At 40.2% G+C, this 16,678-nt stretch overlaps 1 protein-coding gene across 1 annotated transcript; it reads right to left on the bottom strand.

Annotated features, from left to right (window-relative positions):
- Positions 1-13,586: 13,586 nt before the first annotated feature.
- LOC111900091 (uncharacterized) lies at positions 13,587-16,248 on the bottom strand. Its single transcript, XM_023895977.3, has 6 exons — positions 15,621-16,248; positions 15,200-15,512; positions 14,731-14,978; positions 14,364-14,645; positions 13,946-14,265; positions 13,587-13,873 (listed from the first exon to the last, which is right to left on the bottom strand). Exons 1-6 carry the CDS (start codon positions 15,850-15,852, stop codon positions 13,742-13,744), a joined length of 1,527 nt encoding a protein of 508 aa, XP_023751745.1. The 5' UTR covers positions 15,853-16,248; the 3' UTR covers positions 13,587-13,741.
- Between the last annotated feature and the right edge of the window lie 430 nt (positions 16,249-16,678).

Here is a 16,678-nt window from a genome sequence, read left to right as displayed (position 1 = left end):
ATTTATAGGCGAGGTATGAAGGTCGGCTGAGAAGGATGAGTCAGCAACGAGGACACGAGGCAGCAGGAGGAATGAAGCACGTGGCTCGCTTCGCAGGTCAACACTGGAAGGGCAGGTGGCGGTCTCGGATTGGCCGAGCCTTCGGTGCGAGGGGGTTGCGACACGCATTGCCAGCTACTCGGATGACTAAGCTGCTTCGGAAACAAGACGGACACGGGGCGAGATCCGGGCGAGGGTGACGTGGCCGAACACCAACCATGCGAAATTCTCGGAAATTGAACCCAAAACTTCTAAAATCCATAACTTTCGCATACGAGCTCCATTTTTGACGTTATTTATATGCATACTTAGCTAAAATTATGCTCTACAACTTTCGTTTAGACTTCTTCGGCTAATTTTGACTTTAATTTTAATATTATTATTTTTAACAGACCGGGACAGGAAAATCCGTTAAAAATTCATAACTTCTTCATCCGACATCCGTTTTCGTCAGACTTTTTACCGTTGTACTAATAATGACGAGACCTTAAATTCTTGTTTAGGTTGTGTCGGCTAAAAACCACTCGATCTAAAATTCGAGTTTTTAGTTGTCTACTGCTAATCCGAAATTTAGAAAAATCATAACTTCCTCATACGAAGTAAGATTTTTGCATTCTTTTTATCGAATTTCTCGGTTTGAAAAATACTACGACTTTCATTTAGATCACTAAGGCTAAAAAGTAGTTTATCAAAAACTCAATTTTTACGTCATTCGGTGCCGTGTCGGTTTTGTCGCGGATCTTCGGTTGGTCATAACTTCTTCGTTATAACTCGGATTTCGACGAGGTTTTCACCTAAACACTTCTAACGAGATTCTCTACAACATCAAATAATAAAATTTACTTATTTCAAATTTTATATTTTCGCTAAATTTTCATTATTTGGCTATTAATTGGAATCTCATAAGACTTCTAATATTTTATGAGTGATTCTAAACATAGTTTTACTTCATTTCTAGTAAAAACTATCTGTTAGAACTCAACACTCAATTTTATTCACTTTTAATAATAACAATACACAATTTCAGAATGTGTATGTTACACGGCCCTTTAAATTTATTGTTAGAGCTTGTTATGTTATGTGATGATATGCTTGCTAGTATCCTGGTAGATAGAATAGCGATATGGGGATATGCCTTGTTATCTTAGTATCCTAGAAGAATGGATAGTTAAGAGATGGCTAGTTCTATTGGATCAGCACCCTGGTAGTTGGGTAGCAGTTATGGGTATAGACCTGTAGTTGGTCTTTCCTTATGTACGCCGCTAGGAGGTTGCATGCGGGTTATGTATGTTGAGCAGTAGTAGAGGGTATTCCATCCCGGTAGGATGATAGGGGCCTAGTATGTTGTTTTGTAGAGTATTATGTGGTTGCCTATTATGTGTGCATGTTTGCTAGTGTGGGGCATTCCAACCCGATGGTTGTGGGCCAGGAGTACACCATCCCGGTAGGATGATTGGACTCATAGTAGGTTGGCATTCCATCTCGATGGTTGTGGGCCTAGGGTATTCCATCTTGCAGGATGAGTGGACCCATAGTAATAGTAGTAGTTACTGTATGTATAGGGAGTGAGGCATTCCAACCCGCTGGTTGTGGGCCAGGAGTATTCCATCCGGGTAGGATGATTGGACTCATAGTAGGTTGGCATTCCAACCCGATGGTTGAGGGGCCTAGGGTATTCCATCTTATGAGATGACTGGACCCATAATAGTTATTGTTGTACATATAGGTGTGTGGGGCATTCCAACCCGATGGTTGTGGGCCGAGAGTATTCCATCCCGGTAGGATGATTGGGCTCGTGTATTGTAGGCATTCCAACCCGATGGTTGAGGGCCAGGGTGTGACAACCCGAAATTTCCATTTTGTACGAACATTAACTATTCAATAGAAGCTAGTCCAGTTTCAATGAACTTCAGACTTTTCCGAATAAGTTTGTGTACATTAGGGTTTACATTTAAGGAGATATCAGGAGAGTGGATGCTCATGGGTTTGTGAAACTTGAGCATTTAAACACTTCATCATGTTAGAGCCCGATTCCAAAAAAAAATATTTTCTGCCAAAATATTTCAGGACTATAAATAGATTTCTGAACTAAATATTTCATTATTCACATTTCCAACTAGAGAAAAGTCATTTTCTCTCTCATGGATCTTCGGGTTTTTATCCCAAATCGTGAGTCTACTTTCCTAGATGTGTTTTAATACTTGTTATATGCTTAATAACATTGTTTACATGTCTAAAATGAGAGATCCGGGAGTTTACCGCCCAAGAACGTTCTTGGGGAGTAAACTCCAAAACAAGGCCTAAAATCTACCTAGTCCCATTTCCATGATAGGTAACTAGTTAAGGACATTATGTATGATCTTTTAAGGCTAGAAATCAAACAAAATCATATAGTTTTAGGAGTTTACGGCCCCAAGAGTTTCTTGGACCGTAAACCCCTTTTTCAAGGGCTTAAAGTGCCCTAAACACCCCCCCTAAGGCTTTAGACATTTAACCTCTATTACTTGTAGCTTAAATGGGGAGGAAAACACATCAAAATCATCCCTAAAGGGGAGTTTACGGCCAAGAAATACTCTTGGGCCGTAAACTCCAAGTAAAGGCACCAAAGTGTGCCTAAAGTCCCCTTTAGCCTTAAACAAAAGTCTAGGATTTATCCTTTGTGTGCAAGAGGCTTAAAAGAATTAAAACACCCACCCCATAGTTGTTTACGGCCGTAAACTCTAGGGGATATGGCCTTTAGGCCGTAAACTCCTCAAAGGAGCATTCTAAGGCACTAAACTACCTAAAGGATTAAAGCACTAATGCTAGGCTTATTCTAGAATGCATTTAACACTTCAAAACACCCAAAACCACCAAGTCAAGAGTTCACGGCCATAAACTCAAGGGTTTACGACTGTAAACTCCAAAGGTGGGGTTTGTTGGGTGGTAAACTCATATACAAGGTCATTTGGTACATTAAACCCCTTTAGCCTTGTCCTGTAGCAACTTAGATGCAACCATTAGGACCTATAACACTTATACAAAGTGTTTACATGTTACTAAGTGTCCCAACTTATTTCATTAAGTTATTATTTGGCTAATTAGTTATATATATGCTTATTATATGATAACTAGGCTCATGCGTGTGAAAAAGTCTCCGTTTGCCACCTAGCACGGGATCCGACTCTACCATCCAAACCACTCACCACAAGTGAGTTCATACCCCTTTAATCAACCTTTGAAATGATTTTAAATGTTTTAAATACTTTACGGGGGGATACAAGTTAAATATTTATAGTTATTGCTTCAATCACATGTGATTGCATTAATCACATGTGATTAATAACTAGGAAACCAATGATTTTATCACTGTTCAAACTGTTTTACTTCGAAATGTTTTACAAACTCTTTTACTTATCAAATGCTATTATTTAAACTTTGTTTTACTTATTATAAATTGCATGCCCATATATGTATAGATATATAAGCAATGTTTAAAGGGCTTAGGAAGGCCATCCGCCCTATTTCCTTTTTCTCGATTTGGATGTGGTCTGGTGGGATTTCGGGTGACCATCCGAAGGTCGTTTCAATATTAGTTATGTATCAATTATACATATATAGACATAAAAGTACTTCCATATTCATACGTACTAGACACATTACCAGTAAGTTACCATCGGGGTAACACAGGATCATACTACTACAACTGTTAGATCAATGAGTCAGTTCATTCATGAGTCTATACATTACATTACTACTAGAACACATACAACTATACTAGGAGGAGAACATATACAACTATACTAGAACGAGAAACATTACATTACATATACAAGAATACGTTAACAATTGTGATCCACTTCATCGGAGCATGCCTTAAATGTCATGGCCCGAGTTGTAGCCAGAATTCTCTTGGAGGGAGAGCGTGAGTTTGCGTATAGATCTATACTGGATTGACTATCCTACACCTTGCTGCTAGCTACAGCCGGACCTGCAGGTCTGCGGGTGCCAAACGTCATTCCGTTATTACGACAATTCGTATGTCGTTGTTACCAGTCGATAGTATGGTGCAATTATCACATTATACCTTAATATAAATCCGGTTTAAGGTAGTTAGTACAACAGTAGTTCCTATAATACAAAACTACAGTACTACAATGATTTACCCATTACATATTTTTAGTGATAACCTCACTTAAACATTAATGTACAAGCTATATTTTGCTAAATGATAGTTACACTTGGGAAATTACACACTTTTACAACAAACGAGCATACAAAACAGTTAAGCCTTGGTAGAAGGCTACTTTAATAGAAAATATAGGATTTTCTGAGAGATTCAAACTTTTACAAACACTTACATACATTTTACAAACTTATACTTGAGACACGTTCAAACGTTTTGACAACAAACATCGACTCTAAAATACTTATGAACTCACCAGCTTAATGCTGATAAACTCTTTCAAAATAACTTGTATTCTCAGGTCATCAGTAGGCAGGTACCGATGCCAGCTTTTGAGAAGATGGAGCGCATTCAAGACTCATCATATTATTTTGATTTACATTATATTTTTGGTGTCTAAAACTGTACAGAACACGCTTGTATTAAAATTATATATTTAATGCAATGGATGATGTTGTTTGCTTATTTACATTTACTGTGTTGTGATACTTTACATGACGTCCTCCGCCCCAGAACGTTTCCGCCGTTCTTGGTTTTGGGGTGTGACAGATTGGTATCAGAGCATTGTTTATAGTGAATCAAGTATATCAACCCATAAAAGATATACTAAACTATAAACCCATTAGGGATTAAAGCACTCTGACCCAGAGTCTATACTTTAAATATTAAAATATTTAATTAAGTATACTAGTCTGCACTCATACTAAAATCAGTGTCACAATGACAAGAATTACGATTGTTAAATATCACAAGTGAGCTCGGGGATGTATGGTCAGTCTTGGGAATGGCATAGCCTGATCAACTATGCTGGTCCGAGGAGTGATTAGCATATGCCCTAGAATGGTTGAGATATGTTAACAAGTCTAAAAACTTACCAACAATACCACAAGAAGATCAGTAGAACTTAAACTTAAAATACTATAGGTGTATTTTGTACTACTAGTTACATATATACTATATTCTTATACCTCTCTTCTCGCGTAGATTTAAATGGTTGGATTCCATCACGGCGACCCGTACTTTCCAAATGAAGGCAATGCCGGGTGGATCGAAGAAGAGCCTGAAGATGAGCATCCAATCCCTTTGGATGATCACCTCGCAGAAGGCTTTTCTGATGGATCCGACTCCGAGCCTGAAGTCAACAACCTACCGCTAGTAGGCCAAGCCCCGAACAACAACCCCCGACCAGCTTTTCCAGGTCCTACTCCCTTGTGGGCAACCAACTTGAATCGCTGGAGTGATGAACAGGGTCAACCCTTACCATACTTTGGGGACCGAAGCTTTTATAACGTCGGTGAAGGTGGTTTTGCTGACCGAGTTATGCCCGTCTTTATCCGCAGGATAGCTCGTAATGTTGAACAAGGTCGAGCGGCCATCGACCGGGTCATGGAGATTAATGCCAACTCTGGTGTCAACACAGTCTGCATCCATCGTCTTGAAGAAGACATGGAACGGACCCAGAGAACCAATGAAACCCTGCAGCAACAGCTGGCTGCCTCATGAGCTGAAGTCTTGGAACTTCGAGCCCGTCAGAGGGCTCAGGAGCGACACCTTCAAGAGGTGTTTCGTCAAGTGTCCGACCTCAGGGCTCGCCCGAGGAATTTCCATCGCCGTTAGATGATGTCTAGTACATCTTTGTCTTTTGGTTAAGGAATAGCCTTTAACATCTGTGCTCTATGTAGCACTTATCTGTAAAATATTCCTAACTTTCAGTACTCTAATTAGGAATCTAAGAACTGTCAAACTTTTCTGTATGGTATGATGTAAGACCTACTGTTAGGTCAATTTTCTCTGAACTTATTGCATCAGTAATACCAGTGTTATTGACATCTATCGAATCTGTGGGAAAAATCTGTACATTTGTGTTTCCTACTAATATTCTTTGTTGTGATCTCAAACACTCATTCAACTGTTGGGCTATGGTTAGTTAGTCCATGTGTCACTCTCACGTTGCTTACAAATTGATTCTTACCATCTTTCTTATCTTATTAAACTTATAGCGGAAAGATGCCTCCTCGCAAATCTCCCAGGAATAACCCTACACCTCCACCGCCTCCTCCGCCTCCGGTCATCGATACTGCAGCCCTGAATGCTACCGTAGCTGCAGCAGTGGCGACTGCCATGGCTCAGTATCACTCAACTGATGCCAGCAGAGGTGGAACCCCTATGGAATCAACCCCGGTTGAAACCCCTGTGCGCTCGAGAGAGTGCTCCTACAAGGATTTCACCAATTGCAAGCCGAAGCCTTTCTATGGCACCGACAGAGTCATTGCCCTCCCGCAATGGTTCGAGAAGACTGAATCAGTCTTCGAAATCTGTTCATGCCCTGCGGCGAGTAAAGTCAAGTATGCCGCATGCACCTTTGAAGGAAAGGCCCTGACATGGTGGAACGGCCACGTTAAGGCACTAACCCTCGTCGTAGCCAACGACATAGGCTGGGAAACGATAAAAGACCTCATGATTGAGGAATACTGCCCGAGGGGCGAAGTCCAGAAACTGGAGCAGGAACTTTGGAACCTGACTATGAAGGGCACCAACGTAGTCGCTTATACTGCCCGTTTCAGCGAGCTGGTGGCCCTCTGCCCCAATATGGTTCTCACTGAAGGGAAAAAGATCGAAAGGTACATATGGGGGCTAGTGCCTCCGTATCAGGGGAATGTCCTAGCATCAAACCCCGCTACCTTCGATAGTGCCAAGCGATTGGCACAACGACTCATTGACCATGGAGTCAAAACCCCTGCAACCACAACCACCCTAGCCATCCCGGAACCCTCCAGACCCGCTGACACTAAGCGGAAATTCTGGGATGAAAAGAAGAAGCAGCGGGCTACCAAAAAGCAGCAAATTGTGGCAATGCATGCCGCAATAACCCCTGCTGTTGCTGCTACTACTGCTCCAGTGGGTCAGTATGCTGGAAGTTTGCCCAAGTGCAACAAATGCAACTACCACCACAACGGCCCCTGCCGTGAAATGCAGTGCTCTAACTGCAACAGGAAAGGACACACCGTCCGTTTCTGTAAGTTCCCAGCACAACCTATCAACCAAGTCCCTGGCTCTGGCGCGAGCCCGACCTGCTATGGATGTGGCGAAGCAGGCCACTATAAGAGGGACTGCCCCAAAGCAAAGAATGCTGGTGGAACAGGAAGGGTACTAGCTATAGGCCATGGGGAAGCAGTTGCTGACCCGACAGTGGTGACTGGTACGTTCCTCCTCGATAACTCCTATGCATGCATTCTGTTCGATAGTGGAGCGGAGCGAAGCTTCGTAAACTATAAATTTGCTCGCATGCTTAATCAACCACCACACGCACTTAAAGAACTATTCACAGTAGAAATGGCTAATGGAAAAACTGAAAGTACGAATAGCATATACTTAGGTTGTACCCTAACTCTAGATAACCATTCATTCCCAATCGACCTCATGCCGGTCTCAATTAAAAGCTTCGACGTTATCATCGGCATGGATTGGTTAAGTCTTCATCGCGCCGACATCATGTGCTTCGAGAAAGCAGTCCGTCTAAACCTTCCGTCTAACGAAACTCTTATAGTCTACGACGACAAACCTGGTACGAGTCTTCGTATTATATCAAGTATTCAAGCACAGAAGTATCTGCGTAAAGAATACCATGCATTCCTTGCTCACGTCGTCGACACAAGCCTCAAAACGAAAGAACTAAAGAACATCCCAGTAATGAGCGACTTCCCCGACATTTTCCCAGAAGAACTACCTGGGTTACCTCCGCAACGACAGGTCGAGTTCAGAATCGACTTAGTCCCAGGAGCCACCCCAGTAGCCAAGTCGCCCTACCGCTTAGCACCAGCTGAGATGCAGGAACTCTCTGGTCAACTTAACGAACTGCTCAGCAAGGGCTTTATAAGACCAAGTTTCTCGCCTTGGGGAGCACTGGTTTTGTTCGTTAAGAAGAAAGACGGATCATTACGTATGTGTATCGACTACAGAGGACTCAACAAACTGACGATCAAGAATCGTTACCCTCTGCCTCGCATAGACGATTTATTTGACCAACTGCAAGGGGCGAACTACTTTTCCAAAATTGATCTGAGATCCGGATATCACCAGTTACGAGTACTAGAGAAGGATGTGCCGAAGACAGCCTTCCGAACTCGTTACGAACATTACGAGTTCGTGGTGATGCCATTCGGATTGACCAATGCGCCCGCAGTCTTCATGGATCTGATGAATAGAGTATGCCGACCTTACTTGGATCAGTTCGTCATCGTTTTCATTGACGACATCCTGATCTACTCCCGAAGTAAGAAAGAGCATGGCGATCACCTGCGACAAGTTCTAGGGACATTACGAAAGGAGAAACTTTATGCGAAGTTCTCGAAATGTGAATTTTGAGCCTCTCCTAGCCATGCATGAGTGTAAAGTTGGGAACTTTATGTGGCCATGCAACCTTAAAGGATCAGATATGTATTTTGGGGCTTTGTCTTGGTGGTTAAGTGACTATTAAGTAAGCCCTTAACCTTTTAATCCTAGGATTTGGGTTTTGAGCCCACTTGGTTGGTCCCTAGGGGTAAAGTCGGAAACTTTACCCTTCTAGACGCTATTTCAGTTAAGATTTGAGTAGGGAAGCTTTTAGTTTTGATTATTTCAGCTTAACGAGTTAAGATGTTTGGTTCCTAATGAACTCGGCGAGCTGGATCGGTTCTTCTCGATTTTTTGCAGCCTTATGAAGGAAACTCGACGAGTTGAAGGGCAACTCAGCGAGTTGGGTCAGATGGGGCCGTTAATTTTGACTTATGACTTATGTATTTGACCTAGTTTGTCCCAAGGGGTGTTTGTGGTATTCTGAAATGTATTTAAAGGAAATATGGGCTTAGGATAAGGCCCATATGGGGTTGGGCCCAATTTGGAAAATTGGGCCATTAGTGGGCTTTAATGGATCTGGAAGTTTCTAGCATGTTGAGCTTGAGTTATTAGTGGGCCAATGGGATGTAAAGTGTTTGGACTAGAAAAATAATGGTTGGGCCTTAAGGCAAGGCCATGTATGGGGTTTGGGCCCAATTTGGAAAATTGGGCCATTGGTTGATTAGTAGGCCTTTAGGTCTTTCAGATTGTAGTTTGGGTCATAATTTGGACAAGGTTAGGTTAGGGGTAAAATAGTCTTTTTACCCCATATATGAAGTTGTGGTTATGGATTTGGAACCTAATTGTTAATTAGGTGTTGTTTTTGAGTTGGCAGTTCAGAGGTGTCGTCGGGACAGCAACTAGGGATTTCTTTCAGTGTGCTTTTTCATTCGAGTTGAGTTTCCTTACCGGGTTTAGCAGGTCGAAGACACCAAGGTCGGACCATGTTTATATTATAGTATGCTAGTTGTCTTTGTGACTCTTGCATGTGTTTGTGTTTATATGTCTTCCGGGCTAAGGCCCGATGTCGGGCGGGGCCTGAGGGATATCTGTATGATATGTATCTTTGTGATTATTGCATGTGTATGTGTTTATTTGATATATGTTATTGTACGTTGGACGGGGACCGTTTTACCGAACTCAGCTCGATGCCGGGCGGGGCCCGATGCCGGACGGGGTCCAAAGTCGGGCGGGGCCCATTATATGTTTATCGTATGTTTCTAGTATGGTATGTGGTATTTGGGCAACTCACTAAGCTTTGTGCTCACGGTTTTTTGTTTATGTTTCAGGTACTCCAATTTTCAAATGAAAGAGCTCGGGACGATCGCAACGCATACTCCTGTGTTTTCCGGAATATGTGATCTTTGGGATTGGACTTTGATAATTGTTTTATTTGAAATGTTTTAATGTTTTGAACAAAATTGCAATATTGTTTTGATTATAATAAAAGTAATTTTTTTTACCTTGGATTTTTGGGTTGCTACAATTACATTAAAAATGGCAATTAAAAACTAAGCGAAAATGTTAAACTACATGATACTTGATGAACTCTCAAATATTGAATACAAAGGAAAAAAACTCCTTTATTGGCGGACGAGGAAACCGACCTTTAAACTCTTTTTCCAACATATACATCAGAGACACTCGGACGACATCCTCGTCTAATATCGGATCAAATGATTTTTCAACTTTCAAGTACCTCCTATACATGTTGAAACTTCAATGAGTCTCCCATTTTGACCAAAGAAAACTCATGTAACCGGAACTCCTTACCAAACGAAGCAGTGGTGAAATTGTAACATCCCGAAATATCAAGAGTAGAGTGGAAGGGCTAAAAGAGTAAATTGGGAAAGAGTGACTCGGCGAGTCCATGGGTGGACTCGGCGAGTAGAGTCGCGACTGGGTCGCGTGTTAAGTAGCCGACTCGGCGAGTCAGTGAGATGGACTCGGCGAGTAGGCGCTGAGTAGAGAAAACCCTAATTCTCGGGGTTGAACCCTATATAAAGATCATTATGTTTTCCCCCCAGCCTCTTTGTTCCCCCTTAAGTTCCAGAAACCCTAAAATCATGGAGAAGCACCATTGTTGAGCAAATTAGAGCTTGGCGAGGTGGTTGTTGAAGAGATTCCAAAGAAGAAGAGGCTTGGATCAAAGGGCTTTGCAAGGATTCGGGATAATCTTCTTCTGGAGCTTCCTTTTGAGGTATCTTTCCATTATTTGAGCTGCTATTGTCTAGATTCTTCATTTTGGGGGTGTTGAGATCATATCCTTTGGATGTATTGGGGTTTAGAGGCTAGATCTGAGGTTGCTACCTCAGATCTGGGATGGAGAGGAGTTGGAATGCATGAAAGTCCCTGTGTTGAGTGTTGGATGAAGCTATCTTGTCCCAAACCTTAGCCCTAATGTGCAAAATGCATAGATCTCTTTGGATTCACGTAAAGTTTGCCACTTTACGTGATGGATGAGTTGTAGGAGGCTAGATCTTTGTTTTGGAGCAATTGCATGGCCTGGAGTGTTTCTGTATGGATTCAGACCGGTGGTACTCGGCGAGCCACATGGGTGGACTCGACGAGTTGCTTGAAGATGGCCTGGAACTCGGCGAGTTGTATGAACAACTCGGCGAGTAGGATGAAGATTGCCTGGAACTCGACGAGTTGTATGAACAACCCGGCGAGTAGGTTGAAGATAGTCTTAGACTCGGCGAGTCTGTTCTTGGGCTCGGTGATTCTTGTCGAAGAGTCCCAATATTTTCTGGTCGAGTCGAGAATCGGTGAGTCAAAGGATGACTCGATGAGTTGTGTGCGAGTGGACTCAAAGTTGTTGAACTCGACGAGTCTCGGGGTGACTCGGCGAGTTAGGTCGCGGTTGAAGGAAGTTCCGAGTATGGGGACTCGACGAGTCATCGGGTTGACTCGGCGAGTAGAGTCAGTCAGGGGTTGACTTTGACATTGTCTTTGACCAAGGGTTGACCAGTGGTTTCCAGGGGTATTTTGGTAATTGTTGATTGTTGTTTTGAGTTCAGTGCATTGGCGGTTGTCCAGTGGTGGAGATCATATCAGTGATCGGAGCAGTTCGGGTTATCTGTTCAGTCGGCAGTTTCGAGGTGAGTTATCCTCACTATATCAACAGGGTCTAAGGCACCAAGGTCGGCCCTTATCGGATTGAGATCCAGGTAGTTGTTATTATGTTGTTGTTTTGTTATGTTTGCATCCTAAGAGCTAGGATGGTATATGTTAGAGATTTGATTGAGATCGGTATCCTGAGAGATAGGGAGATGCTATGCTAGTGACCTGTTAGGTCGGTATCCTGGTTAGGAGGATGATATGCTATGTGATCTGTTTGATCTGCCTGTTGACTGTGAATTGCTATATGATTGTATGTATATGTGCACATGGTTGTTTGGACTGGAGTTGGGTTGAGGCGGGTCCTACTGTGTGCTGTAGGCCAAGATACCCAGGGCGGACCGGTTGTCCCGAAGGCCCAGCGAGCGGCCCGGATAGGCTGTAGGCCCCGAAAGGGAGGACCAGACATGTCGAAGGCTCGGAGAGTGGACCAGAGAGACTGAAGGCCCGGTGCGAGCGGACCAGTCATACTGTAGACTCGATGTATGTGGATAGACTCGGAGGGTGGACCAGGTGGACTGTAGGCCGGTGCGGCGGACCAGTCACACAGTAGACCCGAAGTGCATGGTTGTTCTGTGATTGGATATGTTATGGCATGTTATGCATGTATGGTATTTGTGATTGGTATTTTGGGGATATCTCACTAAGCTTTCGGGCTTACAGTGGTGGTTTCATGTTTTTCAGGTTCTTCAGGAGACTGTGGCAAGGCGAAGGCGTGATCGTACCGCTCCTCATGATTTTATAGTGATGTGATTCTAGGAACACGTTAAATGATTTGTATTGGAAACCTTTTTGTAAAGATTTTAAATGTAATCGAGCTGTTTTGAAAAATTTTAAATTGGTTGTATTTTTCGGTCGTTACAGAAATAATCATTAAAATGGAACTCGGTAATAAGACAAAATTTCGTCTTGTCAAATAAGACCTCGTGCTTGTCAACCTGGAAGAATATTTCCTCCCGCTTTGTTTCGTGGATATTTATTTTCGAACAACATGACTTACTAATGATGTTTTTATAGCCCTAAATATAACTACACTTTATAGAAAAATTATGTATCTTTTCAGTAGTTCCACAATTTCTTCGTACTTTCTGATTCTTTTCTTTAATTCTTAATATTTAACAAATCCAATCTTTAGATATGATACCTGTTCGTGGGTCTACTTAACTTTTTATGATTTTCATCTCATAATAACGAATCGGTGTTAATTTTCTCGATAAGGGATGGTAATAACACTATACTTAATGTTATATTCACGTTTTAAACAAAAGCTTCTTGATTTACTTATTTTTAGTATTCAAGATAAGGAGATTAATGTCATTGTATCTGTTGTGTTATGTATACATTATTTGAGGCTCTAAAGAGTGTAGTAATAAGTTCTTTCTAATAAATTAAAGTTTTTTTTTATCATTTGTCACGTTCTTATTCAATTTTTCAAATGTAATTTTGTGATTATTTTGAATTAATGTTTTTCCATATGTTATTTTATGAATTTTTCTATTTTATTAACTTTCACATAATATTAAATGGATATCAACTTCATTAATAAATTTATCTTTTAATTTTAAAATTCTTAAAATTAAAGCTCATTAGTTTCTTTTTCTTTATTTAAATTATTTGTTTAAATTTAAAAGATAAAAAACATTTTCATTATACTAATTCATTATTTTTATTATTTTCTTATAAATTTAAAGTTTTCAAAGTATTTTGACCTTTATATTTAACTTTTTTTAAATTAACCCATTTAATATATGGTCTCGCAACTAGTAAAATAATATTACAACGTTTATTAATTTATTTAGTTATGTGAAAAGATAATAATTTTAAATCACAAGCCCAAACAAGTTCTAAATTCCATTTTCTATGATTTGATTCAAGTTTCACAATCCAATTAAGCGAAGATGAAGCATAACAACCATTAGTGAACAAGTCAAAAGAGTTTCATTACAACATTCTTGAGATTAAAACCTTCAAACACGAAACAACAACACACAAAACCACAAGAAATCTCTACACAAAAACTAAAAACCACTTGTGAGTTGTGAATCAGTAGCTCAATTTCCCCTCTAAACCATGCCCATGCCCATTAACTTGCACCTTCCCAAACGCCTTCTTCTTCCCTGACACCTGCAATTCACCATTTTTCATCTCCCACAACATTTTAGACCTCTTCGGACCCTGCCAAATCAAAACACACAAAACTGATTAAAAACTGGCTCAAAAACTAATTAAGTAAATTGACAAACCTACCTGATCATGATTAGCCTTGTTGGCTGATGACCCTTTTGGGAAGTAAGCTTCATAGTTGATTAACGGGTTTTGAATCTTTTGATCCTTATCATAGCTCGAGTAAACACCTTCTTTAGGTTTATAATTTGGAAAAACTTGCATACGTCCATACGCATTTGATTGCCAGTATGATGGATCATAGACAACTGGTGTTCGAACAAACGATGGCATGTGATATGATGGGATGTATTGAGATCCAAAACGAGCCTGTAATTTTTGAGCACATTCTTCTTTACTCAGAGCAATTCCAACATTCAAGTATTTTCCATGGTAAAATTTTCCTGAATATATATATATATATATATATTTAAGTAAGAGTGACATTAACTATGAGAAATTAAGAATAATGAAAGATAAGATGAATGATTAAATTGGTCACCATTAAGTGAATCACGAGCTTTGGTTGCTTCTTCTTGATTTGAGAAACACACGAAACCAAATCCTTTGCTGATTCCGTTTTTATAGCGAACCACTTTGGCTAAAACCACGTTCCCAAAAGCGCCAAAAGTTTCTTCAAGAGTTTTTTCATCTACAGATGCAGCAAGATTTTTCACATAAAGATTCGACGTGTTCTTCTTTGTGTCTTTTTTATGAGCCAGTTTCAGGAACCCTTCTCTTTCGGATTTCTTCATGGCCTTTCCAACGAACAATTCCTTTGATCCTGTTTTTAATTCGAGCATCAAATTGAATCATGAAATCACCTAAAATTAGCAAGATACGGTGTAAAATTAAGATGTTTATTGTACCGATTATGACACCGTTTAGAGCCTCAATGGCCTTTTTTGCACTATCGTGTGACTCAAAGTTGACGAATCCAAAACCTCTTGATTTCCCATCGGCATCGCTCATGATTACAGCACTTGTGACATTTCCGTATTCAGAAAACTTTTCTCTCAGAAGACTTTCCGTGAAATCCGATTCAAGGTTTTTCACATACACGTTTGTAAATTCGGGCTCCTTCCTCTCGCTTTTCTTGAGAAACTTGGCGACAGATCTTGAGAATAAATCATCGTTTAGAATGTGATTAGAACATCAAATAGAATGTTATAAAAAGAATTAAGTGGTAATATGAGATGAATTAAATCGGAAAAAACTAGTTAAAACCCATGAACATATATCGAGATCTGAAGATGGGGTTTAATGAACAGCAAGAATTGAAGTAAAGAATTAGCATGACAAACTGAGAAGAAACAGAGGAATAGTTTAGAAACATACATGATCTTTCCTTCAAATGTGGTTCCGTCTAGGGCAGTAAGAGCATCATTAGCGGATTCCTCTGAATCAAATTGAACAAAACCGAAACCCTTACTGTTACCGTTGTCGTCCTTGGCGATCTTACTAGAATGAATCCTCCCAAATTTTCCGAAAATCTTCTCCAATTTAGCATCTGTGACGAACGGATCAAGATTCTTCACGAACAAATTCGCTACTCCTGTTTTTCTCGTAAGCGGATCTCGTTGACACCACATTAGCCTTATGGGTTGTCCTCTCAACTCAAAGTGGTTCAATCGAGATAACGCCACAGCCGCTGTTAAATGGTTCAATCAAATAAAGAATTCCAGAAACCAAAATAATTATAAACCAACAAACAAAGAAACAAAGAGATTCAGTTGTTTAATTTGTGAATAGTGATTACCGTGAGAATGGAGGTAGAAATTGATGTAAGCGTAGCCAAGGGATTTACGGGAGAAACGATCTCTGCAGATGCGAACAGAATACACTGGGCCGATCATGGAGAAAAGGTGATAGAGTTCGTTATCAGTGATGTCTGGGTGAAGGTCTCCGGCGTAGAGTGAAGACCGGTGTTCAGGTGGTAGAAGCAGCGGAGGTGGTGGCGGTGGGGTTGGAAGAAGAATCTGCATTGCCATAACCAAGGAATAAGAGAGATTGAATGGAAGAAACCTAGCGTATCAATGGCGTCTGAACTCTGAAGATGTGAAGTGTGTGTGTGAGTGTGACTGCGTGTGTGTGCGCGCATGTATATAGGTGGAGACGTTAAGAGAGAGGGAGTCTGTTAGTCCGTTGCAAACCGTTTTTTTTTCTTTTTTTCTTTTTTGGCACCATTTTGGGTAGAGGCGGTAAAAATTTAAATGAATTTTTTGGGGTTTAATTGAAACGACTAAAAAAGTTAATTGGGTTGTAGGAGATATTTATTTTATTTGTCTGCATTAAAAGAAAAGTATGATTATTAGACACAATTATATTTTCGTTAGGATCCCTTCAAATACTTTACTGTAAATTTTTTTAAACAAATTATAGACCTAAACTTTAAATTCACATCATCCATGTCAAAGTTTCCTCTTGATTCATTCTTTTGTTCATATATTATTTTTATATAAATGTAAGTTACATTATAATCGTAACAATATATAGATAAAAAAATTTCTTTTTGTTGGATTATGCAACTACCATGAAAAATTAGTGACCATCCGATCTAACCCTTCCATTAAGAGCAAATGGTCTTGATTTGTTGAATTTTTTTCAAACAAATTTTCTAATTCAAGATATATTAAAAACTTGATCTTTGATTTGGTCCATATCCGCCAAACAAACCAAGGTATATCGACAATAAATATAAAAAATAGATAATCATAAAAATAAGAAAATAACTATAAAAATGATTATATAATAATTTAGTTGACAATAAAAATATTTGGTGTTTAAAGCCTTATTTGGGATCTTGTGCTTCAAACA

This window comes from Lactuca sativa, chromosome 1 (assembly GCF_002870075.4).
Source record: "Lactuca sativa cultivar Salinas chromosome 1, Lsat_Salinas_v11, whole genome shotgun sequence".
In the NCBI taxonomy this organism is placed as follows: domain Eukaryota; kingdom Viridiplantae; phylum Streptophyta; class Magnoliopsida; order Asterales; family Asteraceae; genus Lactuca; species Lactuca sativa.
Note: the sequence above shows the minus strand (reverse complement) of the source record. Positions and strands in the feature narration are given on the sequence as shown.

Coding starts and splice junctions, on each gene's coding strand:
- LOC111900091 (XM_023895977.3), bottom strand. CDS start 15,852: ATGGCAATGCAGATTCTTCTTCCAACCCCACCGCCACCACCTCCGCTG. Junction 15,513..15,620: donor TTTCTACCTCCATTCTCACG/GTAATCACTATT, acceptor ACCATTTAACAG/CGGCTGTGGCGTTATCTCGA. Junction 14,979..15,199: donor ACATTTGAAGGAAAGATCAT/GTATGTTTCTAA, acceptor TTTATTCTCAAG/ATCTGTCGCCAAGTTTCTCA.